At 45.9% G+C, this 24,693-nt stretch overlaps 1 protein-coding gene and 1 long non-coding RNA gene across 29 annotated transcripts in view; one reads left to right on the top strand and one right to left on the bottom strand.

Annotated features, from left to right (window-relative positions):
* The window catches only part of RREB1 (ras responsive element binding protein 1), a 131,702-nt gene that overhangs the window by 18,275 nt on the left and 88,734 nt on the right, over positions 1-24,693 (bottom strand). For all 28 annotated transcript variants that reach the window (XM_083519012.1, XM_083519003.1, XM_083518998.1 and 25 more), the window contains 4 exons: positions 16,776-16,923; positions 15,087-15,226; positions 5,936-6,125; positions 2,699-5,375 (listed from right to left, as the gene is read on the bottom strand). In XM_083519012.1, coding sequence (XP_083375138.1) covers positions 2,699-5,375; positions 5,936-6,125; positions 15,087-15,226; positions 16,776-16,923 — 3,155 coding nt within the window. The remainder of the gene's footprint in view (positions 1-2,698; positions 5,376-5,935; positions 6,126-15,086; positions 15,227-16,775; positions 16,924-24,693) is intronic.
* The window catches only part of LOC310714469, a 165,033-nt gene that overhangs the window by 137,522 nt on the left and 2,818 nt on the right, over positions 1-24,693 (top strand). The window lies entirely within an intron of this gene.

Raw genomic sequence — 24,693 nt, 5'->3', positions numbered from 1 at the left:
TTGCACAAGCAAATGACTCATCAACATTTTAGTGCTGGTGGCTTCAACCACAGCACAGGGAAGAGCCAGTGGAGACTTCCAATGGTGTTCTGAGCGGCTTCAGATTCTGGGCTAGCAGAGTTAAGGCTCTTCAGGACTGCTCAGAGCCTCCTTTTTTATTTATTTTTATTTTGTTGATAGTTCACAATGCCAAGGGGGCAGGGGGATGCAGAGACAACTACCCTGGAGCTGAATTGACTGGCAGGGGAGGGATTATGTTCTTTACTCTCTATGTATTTTGTTGCTAATGATCTGAAAACTAACTTTGAATACTGTATATGTGTAAGTAGAACAGTCAATACTAAAGTTGCAAAGGGCAATGAACGAATAAGCTATATAGGTATGCTATGCACTGAGTTTTCTGAAGGCTCCCCGTTTTTCAGAATGCTCCCACCCCAGGGAGATTTGTCTGGCACTTTCATTATATATCTTTAGGCACCGGACGAAAATGTTCCACTTTAACCAGGCCTTTGGCAGATTCATATTCTGCAGCCTTTTAAATGCGTCGGTGGGAGTTGGTTGGTTTTGTTTTAACTACTTATACAGTATGTATTTCTAATCTTGTGAACTGCCCTGAAATTCTTTTGAAGAAGGGCAGTATGTAAACCTAATAAATAAATAAAAATTAACAGTTGGTTAGCTGATGCTTATAGACTGTGGGGAAATTGTGTGAGCATGGGTGATGGAGAGGAGCTCATATCAATCCCCAACCATGTTATTTCAGAAGCACCCCTGGGTTCAACAATTTAACCAGGGGCTATGTTTACATGAACCTGAAATATGCAATCTCCCCCCCCCCCCACAATTTTGAGGCCTATTCCTCACTACGGTGTACTGCTACAGAGAACAGTAAGTTTACCTCATTTCTCTCAATACAGCTTCAGTGTGCTCTCATCACCCGCCTTCCTTGCAAAGCTAAAAGGTAACCCAGCAATGCCACCAGTATCTGCACACCCAAGCGTCCCAGCATTTTGCAAGCCATGTATCCAAAAGAACCTGGATAAGATGTGCTTCAGGTGAGCAGAAGACTGCTCCTGTATCTCATCCACTAGGATGCCTCTGAAAAGTAAGCTCTGTGCTGTGGAAAACTCTATAGAGGTTGACCGTTGCACCCTGCAACAAATGCGGAAGTATGCAGGGTGCTACATTGGAAGGAGAAAACTTCCCAACTGTTTCAGACTGGAAAGACTACAAATATCTTATTTGGAACCAGAGAACCATCAACAAGAAAAATTCCCCAGGGATGCTTGAAAACCTTCAGCGGCAACACCACTTCACTTTCAAGATGTCTACCATGAGCACAGTGAGTTTTCAGTAGCAAACCAGTGGGAGAAAAATATGCTACTGTGATAGTTGCTCAAGTTTATTTTGTCCTTTGCTCTGCCTCTTTCTTTTTTGAGAGCAGCTGTGGCCTCTGAACCGCGCAACTAAACACCATGAGCTTAGATATGAAAACAGAACCACCAACTATGGCCATCCACTGCAAGAAAGGAGGTCTGTTTGGTTATTATGGTGTGTCTGGGGATTGGTAGAGGAGGGCCAGAGCTGCAGCCAAACACAACATTCACAGCAGTCTTAAAATTTTAGAGGACTTAAGAATTAGGCTTATAGTAAGGCCCAAACTATGTGTTACATGCAAACGCTCTTTTAAACGGTAGCTCAACAGCTTGTTTAAGGTAAGAAAAGCCACTTTTGGTGGTGGCAGATAGAAGTAAAGGCATAGTGAAAAAATTGGGGTGCTCTTTTGCTTTTCCAAATCCCACCATTCCCCCAGAAATTTCTCTGATCCTCAGGATTATAAATGTGGAGAAAAGGGCACTGAACATCCCACAAGGGAGAATAGCTACTATGGGGGATCTGAAGCAGAGATATGGACTTGGGGGACAGGACTGAGCAGCACTCCCTCTGCTGTTTCTCCTCTTCCGCTCATCCCCCTTCAGCAGTTTCCTCAAACTAGTGTGGCAGGTAGCCTAAACCAAAAGATCCATTTAACCCAGTAGAGTCCACCCAGACTGGCAGGGATTCTCCAGGCAGTTGGCCAGGAATGTTTCCCAGCCCATCAGTTTTCTAACTAGGGATCCTGAACACTGAACACCCAAGCAAAACCATTGTTCCAGAAGTCCTTCAAGTTTTGCATTAGGGCAGAAGAAAGCCCTCAACCAAAACAGCACTTATAGATGCTATGGGATCAGTTCGCACATGGCACTGAGCCGTTTTTGGCAGAATGGGGACAATCCCCGAGCTTGCATGTGTGTTGCCTCCAACTCCACTCCCATCACTTCCTTCCTGGTTTCCAAAGCACCATGGTTTAGTTGTGCAAGCTTATATTCCTGTAGCATTACATGCATGCTGATCCAATACATCTAGCATCAGTCATTACAATTGGCCTATTCACCAACGTATGAACACACACTTGAAAACTTGAGTAGGTTTATCTCAAAGATGACCTGCTGGATGGTTAACTGAGTAAGAGCCCACATCATTCTGAACAAGCCCACCGCACCCTTCCAGGCTCTGTGTACTAAACCTGGTTCATCCTGGCCATTTCCTTTAGGCCAGAATGACCCCTCAACCCATCCCAAATCTAGAAGGATGTGCTCTACAGCAAGCATCCGTTGCATGGGTCCCCAAGGCCACTTCACAACAAAAACTCTCTTACCTGTGTGAGTGAGCATGTGCCGCTGTAAGGAACTCGCCCAGGGGAAAACTCTCGGACAATGAGGACAGTTGATTTTCTGAAAGCAATTTGAGTAGGCGTTTCTCTTTCCCCGCAGGAGTTTGTCTTCGGCCGCTTCTTTCTCCTCCTCACTGGTTCCGTTTGGGTCAGCCGCTGCTTCTTTGAAGTCCTCCGTCGACTGCAGGAACGTGCTGAACTTATTGGTGTCTGTGGTTGCCAGCATCTTCTCTATGCTGGCGAACTCCCCGCTCGACTCCAGGTCCACGCTGCTGCTGCTGCTTGCCTTCAGCTTGTTTTTTGCCCCTTTCTTCCGGCCTCTCTTTTTCACAGACCCAGACGTGGTGGACTTCTGGGGCCCGTTGGGGCTGCATGCATGCGGCGTCAAGTCAGTGGAAACGATGGGGTCCGCCTGGGCAGCAGCCGCGGGAGCTGCTTTCGGTTTTGGGGCCCCCAGCTTCTCAGGGCCAGCAGCTGCTTTGGGGACAGAGTCCGCGGCGTCCGTTTTCAACAGAGCGGGAGCAGACGACACGGACGAAATAATCTGCGCAATGGAAGCAAGGGGTGGCAGCTCTTTCGCCACGGGGGGCTTTGGCAAGAGGGGTGGTGGCTTAGGCCTCAAGGGCCGGAGCAAGGCAGCATTTCCCAGGAGGGAGGGAGAAATGATTGGGACTGTCAAATGCAGTGGACCCTTCAATGGCTGGGAATGTCCGGGAGCTTTGTTTTCCGGGTTATTGTTCACTGGAGGAGACTGCTGGCCGTTGTGGAGATTCTCCTCGTGCCCTTCCTTTGTATCCTGATTCGGGGTGCTGTCGTCCTTTTCCTTCTTTGGAGCTTTGGGGATCGACAAGTCTATGGGCTCCATAGAGCCGTCGTAAACAGAAGACCCAAACGGGCTCTCCTGCTTCACCATCACAGAGTTCAGGTCTTTGTTCTTTTGCGAGAAGTCCAGAGGCTCGTCGAATTCCATAGGGAAGCTGCTTGCGTTTTCGAGTTTGATCGATGCGTGAGAAGGGGCGCTCCTCAAGAAGCCGTTCTGCGACTCCAGGAAGGGGGCGATGGGCTTGCGGTCTAGGTAGGCGCTGTCTTCGAGAAGCAGGGTGCCTGGCTGGCTCTCGGGGGCTGTGCAGTCCACAGCCAACACGTAGCTCTCAATCTCCCTCTCCTGGATGTGCAAATGCTGCTTGAGGATGTGGTGGATGCAGTTGCGCTTTGCCGAGAAGGCTGTGCCGCACTCCTTGCACTCGAACGGCTTCTTCTTCTGGCAGCCGCTGTGCGTCCGCATGTGGATGCGCAGGGCTCGGTAGTGCTTCAGGTCCTCCCCGCAAAACTTGCACACCGTGTCCGGAGAGCAGAAGGCGTCCACCATCTCCGCCGCGTTGCTGGCCACGTACTCGATGTTCTTCTCGATGTCCTTCCGCGTCGTCTTCAGGTGCTTCTTCCGCAGGTGGCGCTCGCAGTTGGCCTTCACCGTGAAAGGGTAGTGGCAGATCTTGCAGATGTACGGCCGCTCGCCGCTGTGCGTCCGCAGGTGCCGGATCAGCGCCGCCTTGTCGGCGGCAATGTAGTCGCAGATGTTGCACTGGTACGGGGAGATGCCTAGGTGGGAGCGGATGTGAGCCCTCAGGACCCCGGAGAAGGCGAACACCTGCTTGCACAAGTGACAGGGGAACGTCATTTTCCTCACGGCGGGGGCCTTCTTGCTTGCTGCCCCGGCAATCATGGCTTTGAAGTCCCTCTCCATGACCTCCTGCTTGATCTTCCCACCCATCGTCAAGGGCAGCAGGGCTTCGATGATGCTGTCTTGCTCCAGCTGCGTTTTCATCTCGCTCTGGCTCAAAGGCTCCGCCTTGGCCTGGGGAGAAGGGCTGGGTTGGTTTCCTGCTTTACCGTGAGGAAGGTGAGAGGCCAAAGTCGACTCTTCGGAGGTTCTGAGCGGCTTGGGTGGCGCCGGAGGAAGGCTTGGGCTGATGCACCCTGGCGAGGCTTGCTGAGTGCTGACCAGCGGAGGAGGCGTCGACGCTGCGACGACCGTCCTGGGAGCCACCAAGGGCTTTGGCTTCAGCGGAGGCATGTGCTTGAAGAGGGACTGCAAGGGGACAGGAGGCGCCTTCGAGAGGGGCGGGAGGCTTATTGGCGGCGTCGCAGAGGAAGCCATCTTCAAGATCTGCTGGATGTCCGCCAGCTCGCCGGAAATGGGCTTGACGACAATGCTAGTGTCGGGCTGAATGATGAAGCCTTTCTGGAAAGGCTGTAGTGACAGGAGCTTCATGTTTTCTTTCGTGGGGGCGAGGACAGAGAAGGGCCCTCCCACAGAAGCAGCCTCCAGAGGAGACATGTTCAACTGGTTAGCACTACCAGGTTCCTGAGGTAGGTTACATTTCAGTGTTCGGAGCTGCGTTTCTTGGGCCTCATCTGAAGCCAGCTCCTCCTGCTGGGCAGGTTCAACGTCTTTGGTATGCTGCAGCCCCAAGGATGCCATGTAAGCTTTCCGGTCCGGATCCTCCGAGGGCAGTTCGTGCTTGTCTCTTTCCTGATCCGCGGCGTGGGTCTCTGCATGCAGCTTGAGTGCTGAGCGCATGGGGAACGCCTTGTTGCACACCTCGCAGACATACCGGTGATGTTCACTGATGCATCGCCGCAGGTTCGTTTCACACCAGACCTACGAGACACCACACGAGAACGCAAATAAACGTCACGCAGCCAGAGGCGAAGGAGAAAACATCTACTCTCCTGAAGCGGCTGGCTTGTATACTCCTTGTACACAATTATTAATTGCTGAATTTATAGAGTCACCCGTCAAATATATTCCCTGAGCAGCATACAAACAAAACACTATTTGAACCCCCGCCCCCCAACAGAATAGGATCAGAACCAACCAAAGAAAATAAATTCCGGGGGGGGGGGGGGACCAGAAAACTACCTTTCAGTACAACAGATACAGTATAAAAACAGCCCAGGTTTAAAATCACAGATCAAAAAGCGCTTTGTTCCAAGAAAGAAAGAAAGAAAGAAAGAAAGAAAGAAAGAAAGAAAGAAAGGAAGGAAGGAAGGAAGGAAGGAAGGAAGGAAGGAAAGGAAAGAAGGAAGGAAGGAAGGAAGGAAGGAAGGAAGGAAGGAAGGAAGGAAAGAAAGAAAGAAAGAAAGAAAGAAAGAAAGAAAGAAAGAAAGAAAGAGCAAGCCAGCCAGCCAGCCAGCCAGCCAGCCAAATGGGGCAGATACCTGAGAAATGCGAGGAAATTTCCTGCAGGAGAAATCTGTGAATCCCAAATCGTGGAAGCCTGCAGGAATCGAAGGGTTATTCTGAATAAAAGGCTTTCCCAGTGGGTCCCTTGGAAGTTGTTTATGAATAACCGCATTATGCCGCAACAAACCCCGGTGCGTGCGGAAGGAAAGGCAACAGATGTCACACCTGGAGGGAGGAGAAGAAAAAGAAGAATTTTAAAGTACCTTGTCACATACCTGGTTAAATGTTCGGTACCCCAACGAAAACAGAACACCCATCTATTTTCATCTATGTACTTATCAAATAATACCAGTACATTACCAAAACCAACAGTTTATATTTTACAACTTGCCTAAGGGCAAGCTGCACCTGTTTTCTTACTCTTGTCCATCTTCTAGCCTTAGAAGGTCAGCAGTCCTTTGAGGCTACAAGAAGGAAAAGTCTGCCAGCTATATACCCTTGGCTCGATACACAGAGGCTCAGATCCAGCTCTCCGTACCACTGCCATGGTGTTGGAGAAGAGTGTGAGGGGATGGTGACAATGTGGGAATGCAACACAAGGATGTACCATACTTGAGTTAGTATTTTCAGAGTTGCATCAAAAGGAAGCACATCCCGGAAACTCTGTAGTTGAAGTCAGCACAGCCAGCTTATAACCCAAGCTGCAGGCAGCTCACCAGCCATATCGACAAGCTTAGTAAGACTCCTGGCTCCTCAACAAAGGCCAGATACTTAGACCACAATGCATAAACAGTAGGCTACAACCCAGCTTGGTAGGCCATACAATGGGTAGGTATGTCCAAAGGACTGGTCATTGGCATTTTGACACCTCAAATCCCTCCTTACCCCCATTCCACTACCAGCTCCTGGAGTTCCTTGTCCCAGCAGCAAATCCTTGCCCACCCTCCCTAGTCCTTGAGATTGTTGTGTCCCATTGTGTCTTCTTTGGTCACACAATACAAATATGGCGGAAAGCCAACCATGCCTCAGAGGTTTAGAATATATGGATTTTTAAAAATCTTTACTATCTAAATAACTTTCCATGTTATCATTTGGAGTCCCCTTCCAGTCCTCTTCTTCTGGTGCAATATGTAAATGGAAGTGCTCTGGTATGTTTAATTGGAAACTGGGTTTTTCCTAGGCACAGCATTTTTACTTTTATTTTTATTTTGTAACATAAATTTTTGCTTGTCATACTGAATAAGTGAGCACCACAAGTCGAAATGCAAAGAGAACGACTCCATTGGGTGCAGGAAGCAGTTTTATCAAGCACAAAAAGCTTTCCAATTGCCTTTCAAGTTCTGTTTTTGTTTTGTTTTTAATTTCCCTTTTCTTTATACTTATTCCAGAAGATGCTAACATGCTGCCTCCTGCAACTGCTTCAACTCAGTGATTTGTCCAATCCTCATAACACGTTGGTATCACTGCAATTCTCAAGAAAACAGCTTCCTGAACCCATTGGAACACCTCACTTTCCACTTTTTTTTCTTTTACAGGCATTGCTGGCAGGCTGATGTTGTTTGTTGTTGTTGCTGCTGCTACTACTATTACTATTACTGCAACAGCATTTCCACTGCAACACAGACCACTGCAAATTCAGAGCCCTGGGGAAAATTTATAGGCAACGCTTCACAGAGAGAGAAGGTATCTTGGAATTACTTCATATAATGTGAGTACAGAATCACCGCAAGGCCAGAAAGCATTTGAAGTAACACTCAACACCTGTTGTCATGACTGCAGATGGAAAACTGAAGCAAAAGCCAGCCAGGGAAAGTAGTCACCCAGAAACATTTGAAACAGCCTGTATCAGCCAGACACTCTTGATTTCAACACACCACTCTTCCCAAGACCTCCCACCTACTCTCTGTCACCTTGTTTCTGAATCTCTCCAGAAAGACAATTAGAGTCATTGTAAGTGCAGTCTCTCAGCTCTCAAGGTCTCCCAGGATTTGCAAACCCCACTTGGGCTTCTCAAAAACGCTTGCAATTCGCACGCTGCAGTGATACTATTATTTAGCAAACCACTTGGGTCCATGGAAGATGGAAAGAGCTGAGGGAAATATTAACAAAACTCTCATGTTTTCCCCTGCTGCTGACCTCAATAATTCACTGGTACTGCAGGGAGGCAGTATACCAGGACAACAAGGACTTTTTGGAGCAAATCTCAAGCAGCTCAAGGAGTAAAGGTAAAGGGTAAAGGGACCCCTGGCCGTTAGTTCTAGTCGCGGACGACTCTGGGGTTGCGCCGGTCATCTCGCTTTACTGCCCGAGAGAGCTGGCGTACAGCTTCCAGGTCATGTGGCCAGCATGACTAAGCCACTTCTGGCGAACTAGAGCAGCACACGGAAACACTGTTTACCTTCCCATTTATCTACCTATTTATCTACTTGCACTTTGACGGGCTTTCGAACTGCTAGGTTGGCAGGAGCTGGGACTGAGCAAGAGGAGCTCACCCCGTCACAGGGATTCGAACTGCCGACCTTCTGATCGGCAAGTCCTAGGCTCTGTGGTTTAGACCACAGCACCACCCAGGTCAAGGAGTAGCAGACCTCATCTCATCCCAGTCTTGCAAATGTCAAAAGTTACTAGTCCACAACATTTGCTTGTTAATGGACTAGCCTCCTACCACCATGGACGCCATTATTTGTGGTGTAAAAGGAGCCAACATAGAGGCAGCTGGCGAGTTGTTTTGCTGCTCCCCAGCAACTACCGTACATCAGTAAAAGGAAGAGTCCTGCCTTTATTTTTCAAGATGGATAGGTAGCAACCGGGAGGCACCATAGACAACAGCTTGCAAGGGGCATAGTAACTCCGCGAGGGGGAAAGGTACCATTTGGCCTCTGCTTCAGGAAGCCAGTTTCTTGGACTGGCATTGCCAAGCTCAGCACCAGAATACGCTTAAATCAGCTTAACAATAAGCACTTGTATGGCCTCTCAACGCTTTAGTACCAACTGTAATAAAGGGTAAGAAAAATAAACAAATATTTGCTTAAATATAGTGAGACTCCTTTTCACATTTTGGGGCCTAATTTCTGCTGCTACTACTACTACATGAGGAAAAGTACACAATAAGAGCAAACCATTTATAGGTACTGAAGAAAGTAGATTAAAAAAAACAACACACTTTTCTTCTTCTGTTTAATGGCTTCCGAGTGAGCATTATTTAAAAGCAAGGAGCTGGACACCTCAAACTGAAAAAGCTTTAGAAACATATGGAAATACTTTGTGCGTGATGATGTCAAAAAAAGAGAGGGAGGGAGAAGCTTGCAGTCTAATAAGAATACCCCACACAGAATGTCAAGTCAAATAAGGAAGGGCTGTGTTACGTAACACAGAGACTGAAGGAGACAGGAGGAGTTAAGCAGAGCGACAAATGACAGCAGAATATGCTATGCTTGCAAGGCAGTCCCACTTGGCCACACAACACTCTGAGTGACCTCCCTACCTCACAGGGTTGCTGTGAGCAATGAGAACCATATATACCACTTTGAGCTCTTGTTAGAAAAAGGTGCGTGGGTTGAATTTATATCCCTTTTTTGTGTTACTGTGCATTCCTTGCTTGCAGGTTCTTAGCAGTGAAAGAAAGGCGTTCTGTACATGCTCAAAGGCACTTTGATTATCCATACGTGAATGTATTTTCAAAGACAAACTCTGTTCCATTTTACATCAAGCCTTTTAGGTTCTGCTTATTTTCAAGGGGCGTTTAAGCACATGGTTAACTTCACTCATGTAAAAGCCAACAGGAATCCAGAAACACCAAACTTTGTAATGTGCCCAATGTTAGTACCTAGGCCTATACTACCTTTTAAAAAAAATCATGTAGATGTTAGCCACTGTAATAAAACAAAAAATTAACCCAAGCTGCACTGACCCAATGCGAGGCTTAATCATTTACACTGAAATAGCACACACTGGTCGTTAACAGAAATCATTTTCTTAAATCTACAAAAATGCTACTTTGTTTGGAAAACAAAATTGAATCAAACTTGCTTCCAGGAGGGAAGCATTGAGAGGAATGCTGTTCTTTAACATAGTTATATAGCAGCTTTGAAAAGAAGGAACACCAGTTAGCACTTTAAAGCAAGAGACTTATTCCTTGTTGAAAGGATTTCATTGTTCACCCTTGTCAAAATGTGCACTGGTTAACGTCCCTGTTAACACCAGCCAGCTTGCCACATTGCTCTCCTTTCGGGACAAAACCCTCCTCTGTCTCTCCACACATGGGCTCTGAGGAGCAGAAACAGCATCCTCAAGCAGCTGCTCCGCAGTTGCCGGTGAGCAGAGCAAAGGCACAGTGGCAACTCTCAAGAGCCGCTGTGATGTCCAAAGAAGAAGCCAAAGTTGAAAAGCTTCCCCTGCCCGTGTGTGTGTGTAGCTGGACCAACAACTTATAGCTATTACCACCCTTTTGCCTGAAAAAATAAAAAGTACTAGCACCATTACTAAACATTTATGCCTGTATCCAATATAGTGCTAAGCAACACATTACATCAGCACAAGGATTTCTGCTTGGAAAACGCAACTTCCCCTCCAATAGCCTCCTCCCATGCACCCCCTTAAATCTGTTCTGGGGTTCCCACAACACTAGGAGCAAAATTGGAGACGGAACATAGGAGGAGAGGGGAAGTTCTTGCGCTAATGGAACGAGTGTTTCAGACGGGACTGACAATCCTCAGCCTAATTTCATACAGGAGGTAGGAAATCAGAGAAAGGCCAGAGAAAGGGTGGGGGATGGAGGCAGATCAAAACAGATGGTGTGGTGAAGGGCACAAGCCCCCTGCAAGCAAGCAGTTCAGACCTCCTTGGCTGAGCACCTCTGCAGACGTCCTTCCCAGCCCTAACTAGAGACGCTAGGGATCAAACCTGGTTCTCAGCCTAAACTAGGGCTGGGCAAGGTATCAATAAATCACCCATTATCGGTGTGAAGTCCACACTGCGGTAACTGTTTCCCAACCCAATACACCTCGGGTTAAGTACTTAATTCGTTCTGGAGGTCCGTTCTTAACCTGAAACTGTTCTTAACCTGAAGCAGAGTTAGCGGAGTCTGTAACCTGAAGCGTATGTAACCCGAGGTACCACTGTATCCGACATGGCAATATATCGCAAATCACGCTGTGTATGTGTGCTATGTAAAAAAATCATGATGTGGGGGGAAATCACATCGCCTCTCTCGTGATTCCTGCCACCCGTTGCTTTGTTGTAACGTGTTAAAGGTAAGTAAAAACGTACAGGTTTTAGACCTCGAAGTAGTAGCAGTTGCCAAGACGTTATCCTGTTTGTCTCTACAGTAGTACCTCAGTTTACGAACTTAAGCCATTCCGTAAGTCCGTTCTTAAACCAAAACCGTTCTTAAACTGAGGCGCACTTTCTCCAATGAGGCCTCCCGCCGGGGCCCTTCCGCCATTCGGATTCTGTTCTTACACCGAGGTAAAGTTCTCAAACCAAGACACTATTTCTGGTTTTGTGGAGATTTTTAAACCAAATCATTCTTAAACCGGACTGTTCTTAAACCGAGGTACCACTGTACATAGTTCCATCCTTATTTCAGACATTTTGATCTATTGGTATATAGCGCTGTTTAGCTGGGGTTATATCACGATGTTGAAAACCAGACACTGCTCAGCCTTAGCTGAAACCATGCGAGAGAACGGTGGTAAATTGAGTAGTGGGGCAGTGATACAGAGCAGAGAACCTTTGGAGAAAAAGGCAGGATAAGAAGGCAACACAACTTTAAAGTGTATCAGCCCTGCAGCTTTCAGAAAACAAGTGTTTTGAGTCTCTGAAGCCAATGAGCAATTTAAGAAAAGATTTATAGCCTTGGCAGGAATAGAAAGCGGCACACAAGGAAAAAGGCTCCGAGAGAAGAAGGCCGAGGCGGCTTCTTGTTTGCCCTATTGGCTGTGTGGCATTTCCCTGCTCTGCTAATTATATCGGTCATTCCTATGTAAACGCACCGAAATAGCTGGAGCCTCTCTGGTGGGGCAGGCTGCAGAGAAAACTGTTGCCTTTAAATAGCCCTAGCAGGAGGGGAGCGAGGATGAAAAAGGATAGTGTTGTGCCTCCAACACCAGCCAGAGATAATAATGGTCCCTTCACAGGAGACACCCCTGAGATGGCCTTGCTCTGTCTAGCTAATGCAGCTAATTAGGGTGTAACTTCAGGACAGTTCACTAGGAGGAGAGGCTCAATGGGAAGAGTTAATTCCATGGCAAGAGGCCTCGCTGCTCCAGCCAGTTGTCTAACATAACAAAAGGTCCCATTATTCCCACTCCCCCAGGAGACTTGTCCTTACCATAATTATCTGGCAAAGATGCATAATGTAAAGGCTTTACATCATCAAAAGAGACTGCCCTAAAAGGGGGGGCGGGAGGCGGGGAAGAGTCTCTCTTACCTAATCAATGGATTAAGGATGTGTTTTTCCTTCGGTGGGTAAACAAAGGAGGGGCTTAGTCCTCCAGACTTTTGTATTTCAGAAGATAATAGGGCTCACTCACCAAGGCGATACCAAAATCCAAGGTAATACCAGGCATTTTTTGTTCTTGTTTTTAATTTTGCCCTGGGATGAATGTTGCTCATTTGGTAATACCAGAACGGGGGGGGGGGGGGGCAGGCCTGTCACTAGTTCATGCCCACTCATTGTACCAATCCAAGCCAGGTCACCCAAATCTTACACAGAAAAAAAAGTTAATGAGAAGCAAGGAGCATTCTATGGTGGTGAAGCTTTTTCTTGTTTGTTTTGTTTTTTAAAAAAGGTTCTTAAATTGTACTGTTTACTGAGAACATTAGTTACTAGGCAGTGTAAAAAATCTTGTTTGTTTATATACCGCTTTATCTTTAAAATATATCACAGCGGTTCACAACAATATAAAACCATGTATTAAATTTATAACAAGTTGAAAAAAAAGTTAAAAGGAAAAGAATTAAAAGCTTCAGTAGACCATTGTGGTAGATGCACGCTTAATGGCCTGCATAGACCTGGCAGAATAGAAAAGTCTAATAGTTGACACAGAAGGCACCCCCATAATCTCTAGTGGCAGGGTGTTCCACTGGACCGGGCCAATGACATGAAAGGCTTGGTTCGTCATTGTCATCAAATGAGCCTCGCCAACTTGGGGAACAATCAGAGATGTTCCTGAAGATGATCTCAGTGATCAAGCTGGGATGGAATGGTTCAGGTGGTCCCTGAGATAGCCTGAACCTAAGTTGTTCAGGGAGTTGCAAGTCAATGCAAGAACCTTGAACCTGGCTTGGCAGTAGATGGGCAACCAGTGCAGTTGTTTTAACCATGGTGTTACACTTTCTCGAGAAGAACCTCTCACCAGCAATCTGGCCACAGCGTTCGGCAACATATGGAGCTTCCAAACCAGACCCAAGGGCAGCCCCACACAGAGAGCACTACAGTAATGTAGCCTTGAGGTTACCAGTGTGCGGATTACAGCGGTCAAACTATCCCTGTTGAGGAATGGCCGCAGTTGGCAAACCAACTGGTAAAAGGCACTCCTGGCCACAGATGACACTAGGGCCTCTAGTCACAAGGATGCACCCAGGAAAAACCCCAAGCTATGCACTTGCTCCTTCAGAGGGTAACACTGGCAGAACAGATAACTTGCCAGTTTCCCGAACAAGGGAGCCACCCAACCAAAGAGCCTGCGTCTTCCCAGGATTCAAACACAGTTTATTGGCCCTCATCCAATCCACTAACATTGAATCCAGACACAGGTCCAAAGCTTTCACAGCCTCTTCTGATGTTACAGAGAAATAGAGCTGCGTGTCATTGGCATACAGGTGACACCTCACTCCAAAATGTCTAATGACCGTTCCCAATGGCTCCACATAGATATTAAGCAGCACTGGGGAAAGAACCTCACAGCTCAAATGCCAGGGGGCCAAGAAACACTCACCCAGTTAATAAACTAATAAAATTAAACTGGATTTTTGTTTTAAGCAAAGCCCAACATGTGCTACCTTTCCTAGTAAAAGTCCTGCGCACTTGCTCTAGCCCCCAAATCCTGGATTTTAACATGTTCAACATGAATAGTTCCCTGATCAAAGGAGTATCCTAGGAACTCAACTACATCCATCAATGCATGCTGAGCTTCTCCATGAGAAAGGTGAACCTTGTTCAGTTTGCCAAGGATTCCCCTTCAACACCCACCACATGGAGGCATTATATGCTCATACATTAAAATGCATGCAGGGCCTCTTCCCACTGCTGCCAAATGTGCAACCATCAGGCACACTGATGGGGGAGCTTAGCTATGCAGTCTCTTCACATGTGCTTTTAACACATGGAGTTCATCTCATCTGCAAGAAGCAGATTACATAGAACCAGGGGCGCCGACTTATAAAAAATATTGGGGGAGCCCGCGAAAGCTCATGAATAATAAATAAGCTCATGAATATGCAGATAAAGTGGTGCCGCCTCCTCGTGAGCGAATAGGGGAGAGCGTGCTGCGCCTATTAATCAGCTCCGAAGGAAATTGGGTGGAGCTTTTGCTCGGGAGGGAGGGCAGGAGGCATGCAGCTCGACCCTGTGCATTTTGGGCTGGGGGAGGGGCGGCGGTGGCGCTCTGCTGGAGGGGCGCCCGAGATTATTGGGGGGGGCAGAGCCCCCCCAAACGAATTTTTGAGGGGGCTCGGGCCCCCTCAGGCCCCATGGAGTCGGCGCCTATGCATAGAACGTGGGAAGTTGTCTTGTACTGAATCAGGCCATTTGGTCTGTCTAAGCTCAGTACTGTCCACCCAGACTATGAGCAGCAGCTGCTCTCCGTGGTTACATGATGAGGGTGTCCTCCAGCCCTGCCGGGAACTGAACTTGGGACCTTTGGCATGCAACGCAGATGGCTCAACTACGAAACCATAGCCTTTCCCCTATAATGGTTCATCACGATTTGCCAACACAAAAATCCTATCAGCACCATGCCAATCCCCAAAGCTTTTGCCACTTGGTCAAAAACTTACAAAAACTGGAAGAACAGTTAAATAATTTTAACAAAAACGTAACCTCAAGTCAGATTCAAATGATTCAAATAACCTCATTTACTCAGTCCCACTGAATTCAAGAGGGCTTAAAATGTGTTGGAACATACATTTGCATCAAACAACCATCTTCCACAACAAGCCACATCTCCCGTGCTCTTTTGTTACCTCAGTGAGGTGTCTGGATGCGCCTCCATGTGGCTTTCCAGCCCATACTTGCACGAAAATTCCTTGAAACACACTGGACAACGATAAACTTCATCCTCGGCCTTCTTCTCAGCTTCACCACTTTGCAGTTCCTCCACGGCCTGTTTGGTAGAGAAGGGAGAATTCTCTCACACAAAAACCTGACTGAGCGCACAAATTCACATGGAGTGTGATTCCAGCCTCTTTGGGTTGCTTTGAACCTTCCCATTGTTTTGACTAAATACTCCCCACCACACAGAATATGAACACATAAGGGGAGGAGGGTGCCTTGTTATGTTTCTACATCAAAGAAAACAGCTTTCCGAGAAGGGGATCATTGCCAGCCATGAAATTTGAGGGATTCTGAGAAAAACAATAATATTTTTAATCAACAGAGTCTTATAAGAACAGCAGACATAAAAAGGCTGTATTCAATGAGGTTTGCCTCGCTCAAGCTGTTTTCGTGACATCCTCTTTTCAGGTCAGCCACTGCAGATATGGAGATGATCATTTGGACCTTTGGACTTCCTTTGTGTCTGTCTGCACAGTAGCAGCCATCTGTCAGGTTCATTCACACTTGCCCAATGTTGTACTGCATTAAAACGGCACCAGGCTGAAGCAACGCAGAAGGCTGTGCTCATAAACTTGCCTGAATGTGCCCTGGTTAAAAGCCAAGACAGGACACAGGCACGCAACCAAGTCCCGCCCGCAAAACCTTGGGAAACATCCAATCTTGGGTGCGTTGGCCCTGATCATCCTGCACTGAGCAAGGGAGGTCCATAGGGGAGGTTCATGGAGGGGGGGGGGCAGGCTCTGACTTGCATTTGCTTGAACACGAATCAAACTCTCCACTCGGTTGTAGTCCCCGACAAAGCAACGCCCCCAGCTGCATGGAGGGGTCAACTCCCATTCAGGCAAACGCGAATGAAAGCCCTCACCAGACCTTCCTTGCTCAGCAAAAGAATGACCCTGCTCATGGACTGAGTGGGCAGGTCTGATGCATATAGGGAAGTAGGGCGTGCATGACTTTCAAACCACCATCAAAAGCATCCTACTTCCTTATGGGTGACATCATAGCGCATGTCACTTCATAAAAATGAATGTGTACAACACACACACATACAGCCCTACATTTTTTAAACTTTCTGGCAACCACAAGCCTGTTATAATGTCCCCACCTCCTCTCTTCCATTGCCGTGGGATGAGGAGAATTTCTAATCTCTAATTTTAAGCTGATCATCTTCTTCTTAAAAAAAAAAACCCAACCCCACGCATAAATCAAGGATGGGGGACCTGCAGTCCCCCATATTTTTGTCCGAATACAACTCCCATCATCCTTGACCACTGGCCACACTGGCTGGGGCTGATGGGAGTTGGAGTCCAAAAACATCTAGGAGGCTGCAGGTTCCCCCATCCCTGGAATAAATGGAAAGATATAAAGGGAAAGGGTGAGGGAGGAGATGTAACGTTGGGCAGAGCCACGCCCTACTTTTAAAGCACATCCCATAAACATTTAAAGCACATGTCTCCCAAAGAATCCTGAGAACTGTAGCTATGTGAGGAGGAAATTACATCTCTCAGGATTCCTTGGGTGAAGTCACGTGCTGCAAATGTGTGTTGGGTGTGCTTTCAACGTATGGTGAAATTTTGCAGAAAGCATTATAGAAAAACCTTTTTGGCTGGAATTCGCTCCTCTTTGTCTGCCTCAGTTTCTAGGCTGTGTTTTCGTTTTGTGGACAACCGCCTGCGTTTCAGTGGGGAGGCAGGTGCTGTACTTGTAGTAGTGCCATTTGGATCCTTCTCGTGGATTTTCATATGTCTAAAATCAGGTGGGAAAGGGAAGAGAATATATATAAAAAATGAGCCAGCTGTTCCCCTATGGATTCTGAACCAAAAGGAAGACGATGATGACGATAATTAAATTATATTAATTCATGTGACTTATCTACAATGTGCCTTCAACCCATATATTGCGCCATAAATTGTATCTGGTTATGTCGGAGGTAAGCTGATTGTTTATATTAAAGCTTAATTGTCAACAATGAAACATCCCTCGTTGATGATCTACAGCAACAAGAGAAGACACCTCAATTTCCATGTTATATTATGATATTACCAGTATCATGGTCAGACCAGGAAGTAGACTTAGGAAGTCCCCCTGGGCAGTGGAATCTCATGGGGCGGGACCCCTGCTGATGCCCCACCCACCACTGGAGAAGCAGTAGTGGATTCTGGCAAGATCTCGCAAGAGTTCAACGAGATTTCATCAGAAGCTGTTGCCACGCAACCCCAGTAAGCAAGGCTTCAGTGGGGGCGGCAAAATGGGATGGGCTGCCCCAGACCAGTATCATAACCTGAAGGATAAATTGGAATTTTGTGTGTAATAACTGGTGAAATTGTATATTCTAGAATGATCCTGCTATTCATTACAGTAAATTGGTTTATTCTTTTTACAAGTTCAACAGGTTTCCCCCCCCCCCTCAAATAAGGGTAGGGCAGAGATTAATGGAGTTGGCAATACCAGAGATTTTGCGGCACAAAATACAATGAGAACAGTTCTTTCCACGCTGGCCCTTTGCAGTGCTTTTACAGTGTAATCTTAATTAGCAAGATTAGATGCCTTTCACTTTTCCCAGACTTGCCTTCAACAGATATTTGACAGAGAGCATGCAAAAAAACCCTCTCAGCCACACATTTTAGCTCATCTCAAAAATGATATACAATAATGACATGGCCATGAAGTTTAATCCCTAAAAGGCACCCTACACATATCTTACTAGTGCATCTTTTAAAAAATACCATTGTAGTTATTTCCTATTTGCAGAAGTAAACCTGAGTGAAAATAATCAGTTTTCCCTGTATTGCAAAATTCAATATGAAGTTTTAAGAATACAGAATTAAAAACACAACTAGGATACAATCCTATGCTCCATTAACAGGGAACTTTTGAGTAGATATATATGATTACACACTACTTTTCTCACCATCAGTTGCCAGATAAAATAGTCTCCAGACCCCACCAGATGATCAGCCACAGGGCAATTCATTACAGCTTTTGAAGCAGAGAATTAATGACACAGAGATCAAAACACACACATTCTCCAAATAATGAGATGTGCAATACTATGGAGAATGGGAAATTTGTATTAAGCAAGTACAGAAAAGCAAGGACTCTTAATGTGTGAGTTTTGGGGGTTTTTTTTAAGAAACATGGCAGCATCATGGTTTCTGTTTATTTCCTACGAGGAAGCTCTTCAGGTTTCTGATGAAATTCCAGTCAAGTACAAATGCCTATATTTTTCCTGCCTATGATGTATATCATACCTTATATATCATCTCATAACATATATATGCTACAGCTAGTGAGTTTCTCCTAAGCCAGTTTCACTCCATTTGTCTCACAGGCATGATATAAAAAAAAAGAAAGATAGCAGTCATTCTCATGATTCTTCCTTGTAGCAAGGAGGAATTTTTCAGCCTCTTTAGGGCATTTTAACCACACCCTAAATCTAAAAGGACATCAGCACAATCATCTCCCTCCAAGGTCCCCGGGGTGAGAGGAGGACGAATGATCACACAATGGGAAAACATTAATATAGATATCCAGTTGCACTAAAGAGTCCACAAACATCAGAAGAAGAAGACACAGTTCCAGAAAGCTCCATCTTTTAATTGGACTTTTAACTAAAGAGAAGGAGGAAGGAAAACAACTGATCTTCAGGACAGACCCCATTTGTCCAAACAACTCACATTCAATCACAGCTCTGATGTCACTCATTGTCTAAAAAGACTGAGTGGTGGGAGCAGTCAAGTTAGCTCATCTTAATGAAGTTACTTAACATTTGGATACTTAACATTTTGCTTCCTAACTTTTTTTGTAGGGGGGTTAGAGACTTAAGCTCAGAGTCTGGTTCCCCTGCTGGCTTTGGGCCTGATAACCAGTTAACCTTGCACCTTTGTTTGTTGTCATTTTTTACTACGTAAAGATCCAGATTTGGAGAATCAATTCACAATTAGTACATATGAAATAAAACCGCAGGCAGAAGGCTTTACTAAGTGCACAAGATAAATGCTTGAATGAGCATCAATGTGCTCCATTTTGAATAATCACTCAATAGGGCTAAGTTAAGTTTCACAAGGAAGTACACGAAATTACAAAGAGAATGAGGAAAACAAATCACTTGATTATGTTTCTCTCAAATGCGCTTCTGGGTAACTGCTGCTCTGGTTCCACCTTAACAAGCAGCTAGATTCAACTCCCACCCACTCCAACTTGCCCAACTGGTTCTGCTTTGGCATGCAAGAATGAGCAAATATCAGAATGTACCTTTCTTGTCAGCTCTCTTTTAAACAAGACCAAGAAACTGTCACCAATTTTATTCTGGTTTTTTTTGTGTGTGTGTTTTTTTTAAAAGGGGAGTAAAGACAAAGAAAATGAAATTCAGCATGGGAGTTTGACGGCGAACTGCCTGTCACATCACCTCCCATTTTCTCATTTTGCACGCAACTTGCCTGCAGACTCGAATGATCAAGAGCGTAATCTGAACATAAGAAGTTGGCTGTCAATGCTCATAACAACAAGCAAGGCAGAATAAAATGACATTGGGAGCATTCTATGTTCCTGGACAATTGTAACGTAAAGACTCGATGATAAACCATATGGGAAAGGGAAAGAAAGTCAGCAGAGGGGGACAGAACTCACCACTTACAGAAATGGCGGCTATGCTAACACTTAAGTGCACACTTAAAAAATTAAGCTATGTGTGCTTGCAAACATCTCGCTTTCTCTTTCTTATACTCAATACTAAATGGGCTAGGATTGGCTATTGCTCCATTCCATTCAAAGCATGTTTTTTAACTGTTCTCAAAGAATAACTTAGGAAGCTCAGCATTAAGCTGTACTTCTCTTGCAGAGAGAGAAAGATCAGCAGCTACACTGCTGAGAACTAAACTGAAAACATTTCCATCAGTCTGCCATGGAGTTGTGTGTCTTCGCTGTCAACATGCCTCTGAATGCAAGTTGCTGGGAATCACAAGTGCAGAGAAAATTGTTGTTGCAGGATCCCCATGGGCATCTAGTTGGCCACTGTGAAAATGAAATGTTTGACTACGTGGGTGTTTGGCCCTGAGCCAGCAGGGCTTTTCTAACGGTCACTCTGAAATCCCATGTTTAAATTATCTGATGCAAAGCAATTCAGGGCACACCTGCAAACACTCCCAAAAGAACACAGAATTATTATTTTTCCATTATACATGCCACTGTTCAACAAGTTGCCCCATTGCTTTTAGTCCTTTCTTGGTGCTGTGTAAGTAAAGGTAAAGGGACCCCTGACCATTAGGTCCAGTCGTGACCGACTCTGGGGTTGTGGCGCTCATCTCGTTTTATTGGCCGAGGGAGCCGGCGTGTAGCTTCTGGGTCATGTGGCTAGCATGACTAAGCCGCTTCTGGCAAACCAGAGCAGTGCATGGAAACACCATTTACCTTCCCGCCGGAGCGGTACCTATTTATCTACTTGCACTTTGTGCTTTTGAACTGCTAGGTGGGCAGGAGCAGCGACCGAGCAACAGGAGCTCACCCCGCCACGGGGATTCGAACCGCCGACCTTCTGATCGGCAAGTCCTTGGCTCTGTGGTTTAACCCACAGCGCCACCTGTGTCCCTTGTGGTGCTGTGTAGGTCACAACTATAAGCACCCTAGGAATACATTGTGACTTCTTCCTAGGATTTTCCCCTTCAGGGCAATAAGTGAGGATATGCAGACTCTACCAGTTCCTCTGTATTTGAGTGGAATAATGCAACAGCCAGGTGGTCTGTGCTGGCGAGACTAATTGCCTGCATTGCACCCGACCCCCAAAACAAATAATCCTGTGAACATGTCCTTAGACTGCATCCAATCTGTTCAAGACCTTAGGTTCTAGGGATACATTCTGCACATAATACAAACTACTATACAGTAATTCTGTTAGGAGAACCCACGCCTAGGCTCAGGGCAAGATCAAAGCCGGAGCGCAGAATTCCCAAAACATCTGAAGACTCATGGATGGGGACTCTCTCACACACCTCCACACCCAGTGCATGAACTTGGGTTTGAAAAGATTAAGGGGTGACGTGTAAGTCACAGAAAGAAAATTAACAAGCCTTGCTATTTGAGCAATGTGCTTGGGGGGAAAGGAGACATGAAGGAGGCACCAAGCAACAGGAAAGGGACGGCAAAACCTCAAAACGCTACTGACAAATACTTTTTGCAGATGCGTTGCCTTGACAAAAGAACACTTTTCGTCTGCCTCCGAAAAAGTGAGCCATAAACTGCAACTTCTTGGCACAGCTGTCAATGTTTCCCTTTTTTAAAGGGAAATTCCCTTCTTCCGAATAGGATTCCTCATAAGAAAAGGGAAAAGTTGACAGCTATGCTTCTTGGGCATTTTACTTTTTAAAAAAAATATTAGGACTATTATTACAGATCAATTTGCCAGCATGATTTTGAGACGCTGCCTCTCTCTTTTGCTTCCTTTGCTTTTTGGCGCTATCCTTCTGACAAAGGAGCTCCAAGTTTGAAAACAGCTAACTTTACACAGAAAGCAGCAAAACAATATAGAACTTCTTAAAAACGAACATGCCACACAACCAAGTTTAGAGGTACAGTCACGTTGCATATTTTCATTGCACATAATTAACAAAAATGGAGAGCAATTGTGTGCATGTCATGGATATGAAGGAATGGCCGATTAACAATTTATAGATAAGAATATATTGTTCATTGCAAATGTGATGGAAGAAGAGGAGGAGCCACAAGCGAAAGTGAACTTTTAAAAAGTGACCTTTTTTTTGCAAGACTACGGGCAACAAAAGGATCTTGGAATTTGGAACAGATTGACACTGGTCCTGTCTTGGGAGTGGGCATTTTTTTACTAGTGTGCTGAGTTTTCATCAAGAATCACTACCAGGCCTCCAGGCTTATCTCCACAACCTTGATCGTTGTAAACTGACATTCTTAGGATTCTCATGCCTGAGAGCAGCACAAGCTTGCTTTGTGGCAGCTCATGTGCTCTGTTTGGTTTAAATGCACTAATTTGGACACCAAAACCGTATTTATTTCTGCTGCCTCTGAAATTACTTTAGGAGACTCAAAGCATAACATATGCAGATATTCAAAAATGCAGGTATGAATAGAATGGTTTGGAAAACAAAGCTTCTGCAGATTACGTTGTTATGGTGCAAGCAGAGGTGACCAAAGATCAATCCCCACAAGGAAAGAAATCACATTATAGTACCCATCTCACCAGTGTGAAGAGTTTTAAAAGTGAGCACAGGTTGTCGTCGTCGTCGTCCCCCCCCCCCTTCAAAATCTAATATAACCCAGAAGAATACTGGCAGAAGTTATCTTATCTCAGGTTGAACTAATTGCCTATCTAGTTTGGCGTCTTGCATTCTGACTGGCAGCAGGTCTCCGGGGTCTCAGCCAGCAGTCTTTCCCATCACCTTGCCACCACTTGGTTCTTTTCTGAACAGGAGCTGAGCCTGGGATTGGAGTTGGGAACTGCAGGATGCAAACATGTCCCCTGCTACTGAGCTATGCAGTCTTACACCATGCAATCTGAGGAAATCTATGAGCCTGATTTCTCAACATGCAAAGGTCAGTCCACAGGCCACATTCTAGTGAGCAAGTGTGGATGAGCCACAAAACCCTGCTCCACATCATGTGACAGAACCTGCAGTCAATCGCCCCCTTCTCTTGCAACTCTAATACAGTGGTACCTTGGGTTAAGAATTTAATTCGTTCTGGAGATCTGTTCTTAACCTGAAGCACCACTTTAACTAATGGGGCCTCCTGCTGCCACTGTGCCGCCGCTGCACGATTTCTGTTATCATCCTGAAGCAAAGTTCTTAACCTGAGGTAATATTTCTGGGTTAGCAGAGTCTGTAACCTGAAGCGTATGTAACCCAAGGTACCACTGTATGCTGGAACAGACTTGTGCCAGGCTCTAGGGATGAGGGCTGCTTCCAAAGCCATCAATATGCAATGCTGGGGGTAATTTCTTCTGCACTATTACTCCCCCCCCCTCCCGAATTCATGGCTCAGCACTTCTGCACAGAAGAGCCAATGACTGCTGCTACGCCAGCCTAATGGCTAAGGCAGTGGTGGGGAACCTGTGACCCTCCAGATATAGAACTACAGCTCCCAAGTTCTAACCACAGGTCATGCTGGCTGAGGCTGATAGGAGCTGGAGTCAGCCGTCATCTGTAGAAAACACCATGCAGCTAGGACGCCGGCCATTTATTTAATAAGCTGTGTTGGTAAACAGGTACTTAAAGGGATGTTAAAACGCAAGGTGCAGTGTGATGAAAGAGTCCAGTCCAAAATAAGTAGGGCAGCTTGTTAAAGGACACTCTGTTCAAGCTCTGTCCTGCAGAATTGGCACAAAAGGGAAATTTAGACCCAAGGGTGACAACAAACGGGCAGAAGCTATGAGCAATTCGAGAGAAGCTCACGGGAGGAATCCATGTTCTCCGGCGCAAGCCCCACTGAAATCACACTCCCGTTTCATTACGAAGAGGTTTGGGCAGGAAAACTTCCGTGTGCCCTTTGCCGCTTTATCTTTAAGGCTGACAACAGAAACTAGACCATCCAGGTGAGAAAACAAACAGGCACTTCAGGAAGATGCTATCAGCGAGATCGTGTCTAAACCAGTTTGCCTTTTATGAGGATTAGGCATAGGAAGGAAAAGTTCAGAAGATGTACCATGTACAAAAGACTGGAACTTTGTCTATCTTTTTGTGTAAAAAGAAAAGAAAGACCCCTGCCTCTTAAATGTGATCGTTTGAGTTTGCAGGTTCAGAGAAGCATCAGAATTGAAAGCCACCTAACCCAAGCCCTTGAATGATGCAGGCAATCTAGAGCTAGAGCATCTCCAACGGAGCCTCTCGCTAAAGACCTCTAGTGAGGAACAGACCCAAGGTAATTGGTACCATTGGACTATAAGAGTATGGGAAATCCAATCCCACCCCCCTACTTAGTTCATCTTAGCTCATCTTATTAATACTCTTATTTTAGAGAATTAGAATTTTAAAAAGCAAAAAGTCTACAGCGCTGGAGGAAAAGGGGGATCTACCTTAACCACTTAAGCATGATGAAGGTGGGGGTGATGGAATGATAGATGTGGTTTTGTCCAAGGTACACACGTTTCACCCTGGCGGAGAGCTACCAACCCCAGAAGGCCCTCACTTTGCAAACCTGCCTTGTTAATAGAAGTTAATGCATCATTAATCGATGTCAATGCCTTCTCTCCTGCGGCCTGTTACCTTGCAAGCAAAGTCTCCAAGAAGATGGAATTAATAGCCAAGCTGTTGTGCTTGAAACACACATTGTATTTTGGGACAATGCCGCGAGATGCAACTAGGATAGGGCAACAAGGAACAACTGCATGGAAAGTAAGTTGGGGAAGTTATGGTTGAAGGAACTGCAATTTGGAATGGGTTTTTCTTTTCTTCGAAAAGAAATCTAGGCATGTTATTAACATGCGTGGCACAAAGCATGCCCTTGCAGATATGACTCAAGCGCAGCAACTTGAAACATTTCAGCCCAAAGAGC

This window comes from Podarcis liolepis, assembly GCF_965112155.1.
Source record: "Podarcis liolepis genome assembly, chromosome: 8".
Classification (NCBI taxonomy): Eukaryota; Metazoa; Chordata; class Lepidosauria; order Squamata; family Lacertidae; genus Podarcis; species Podarcis liolepis.
The sequence above is the reverse complement of the archived record's forward strand: the minus strand, read 5'-3'. Positions and strand labels throughout refer to the sequence as shown.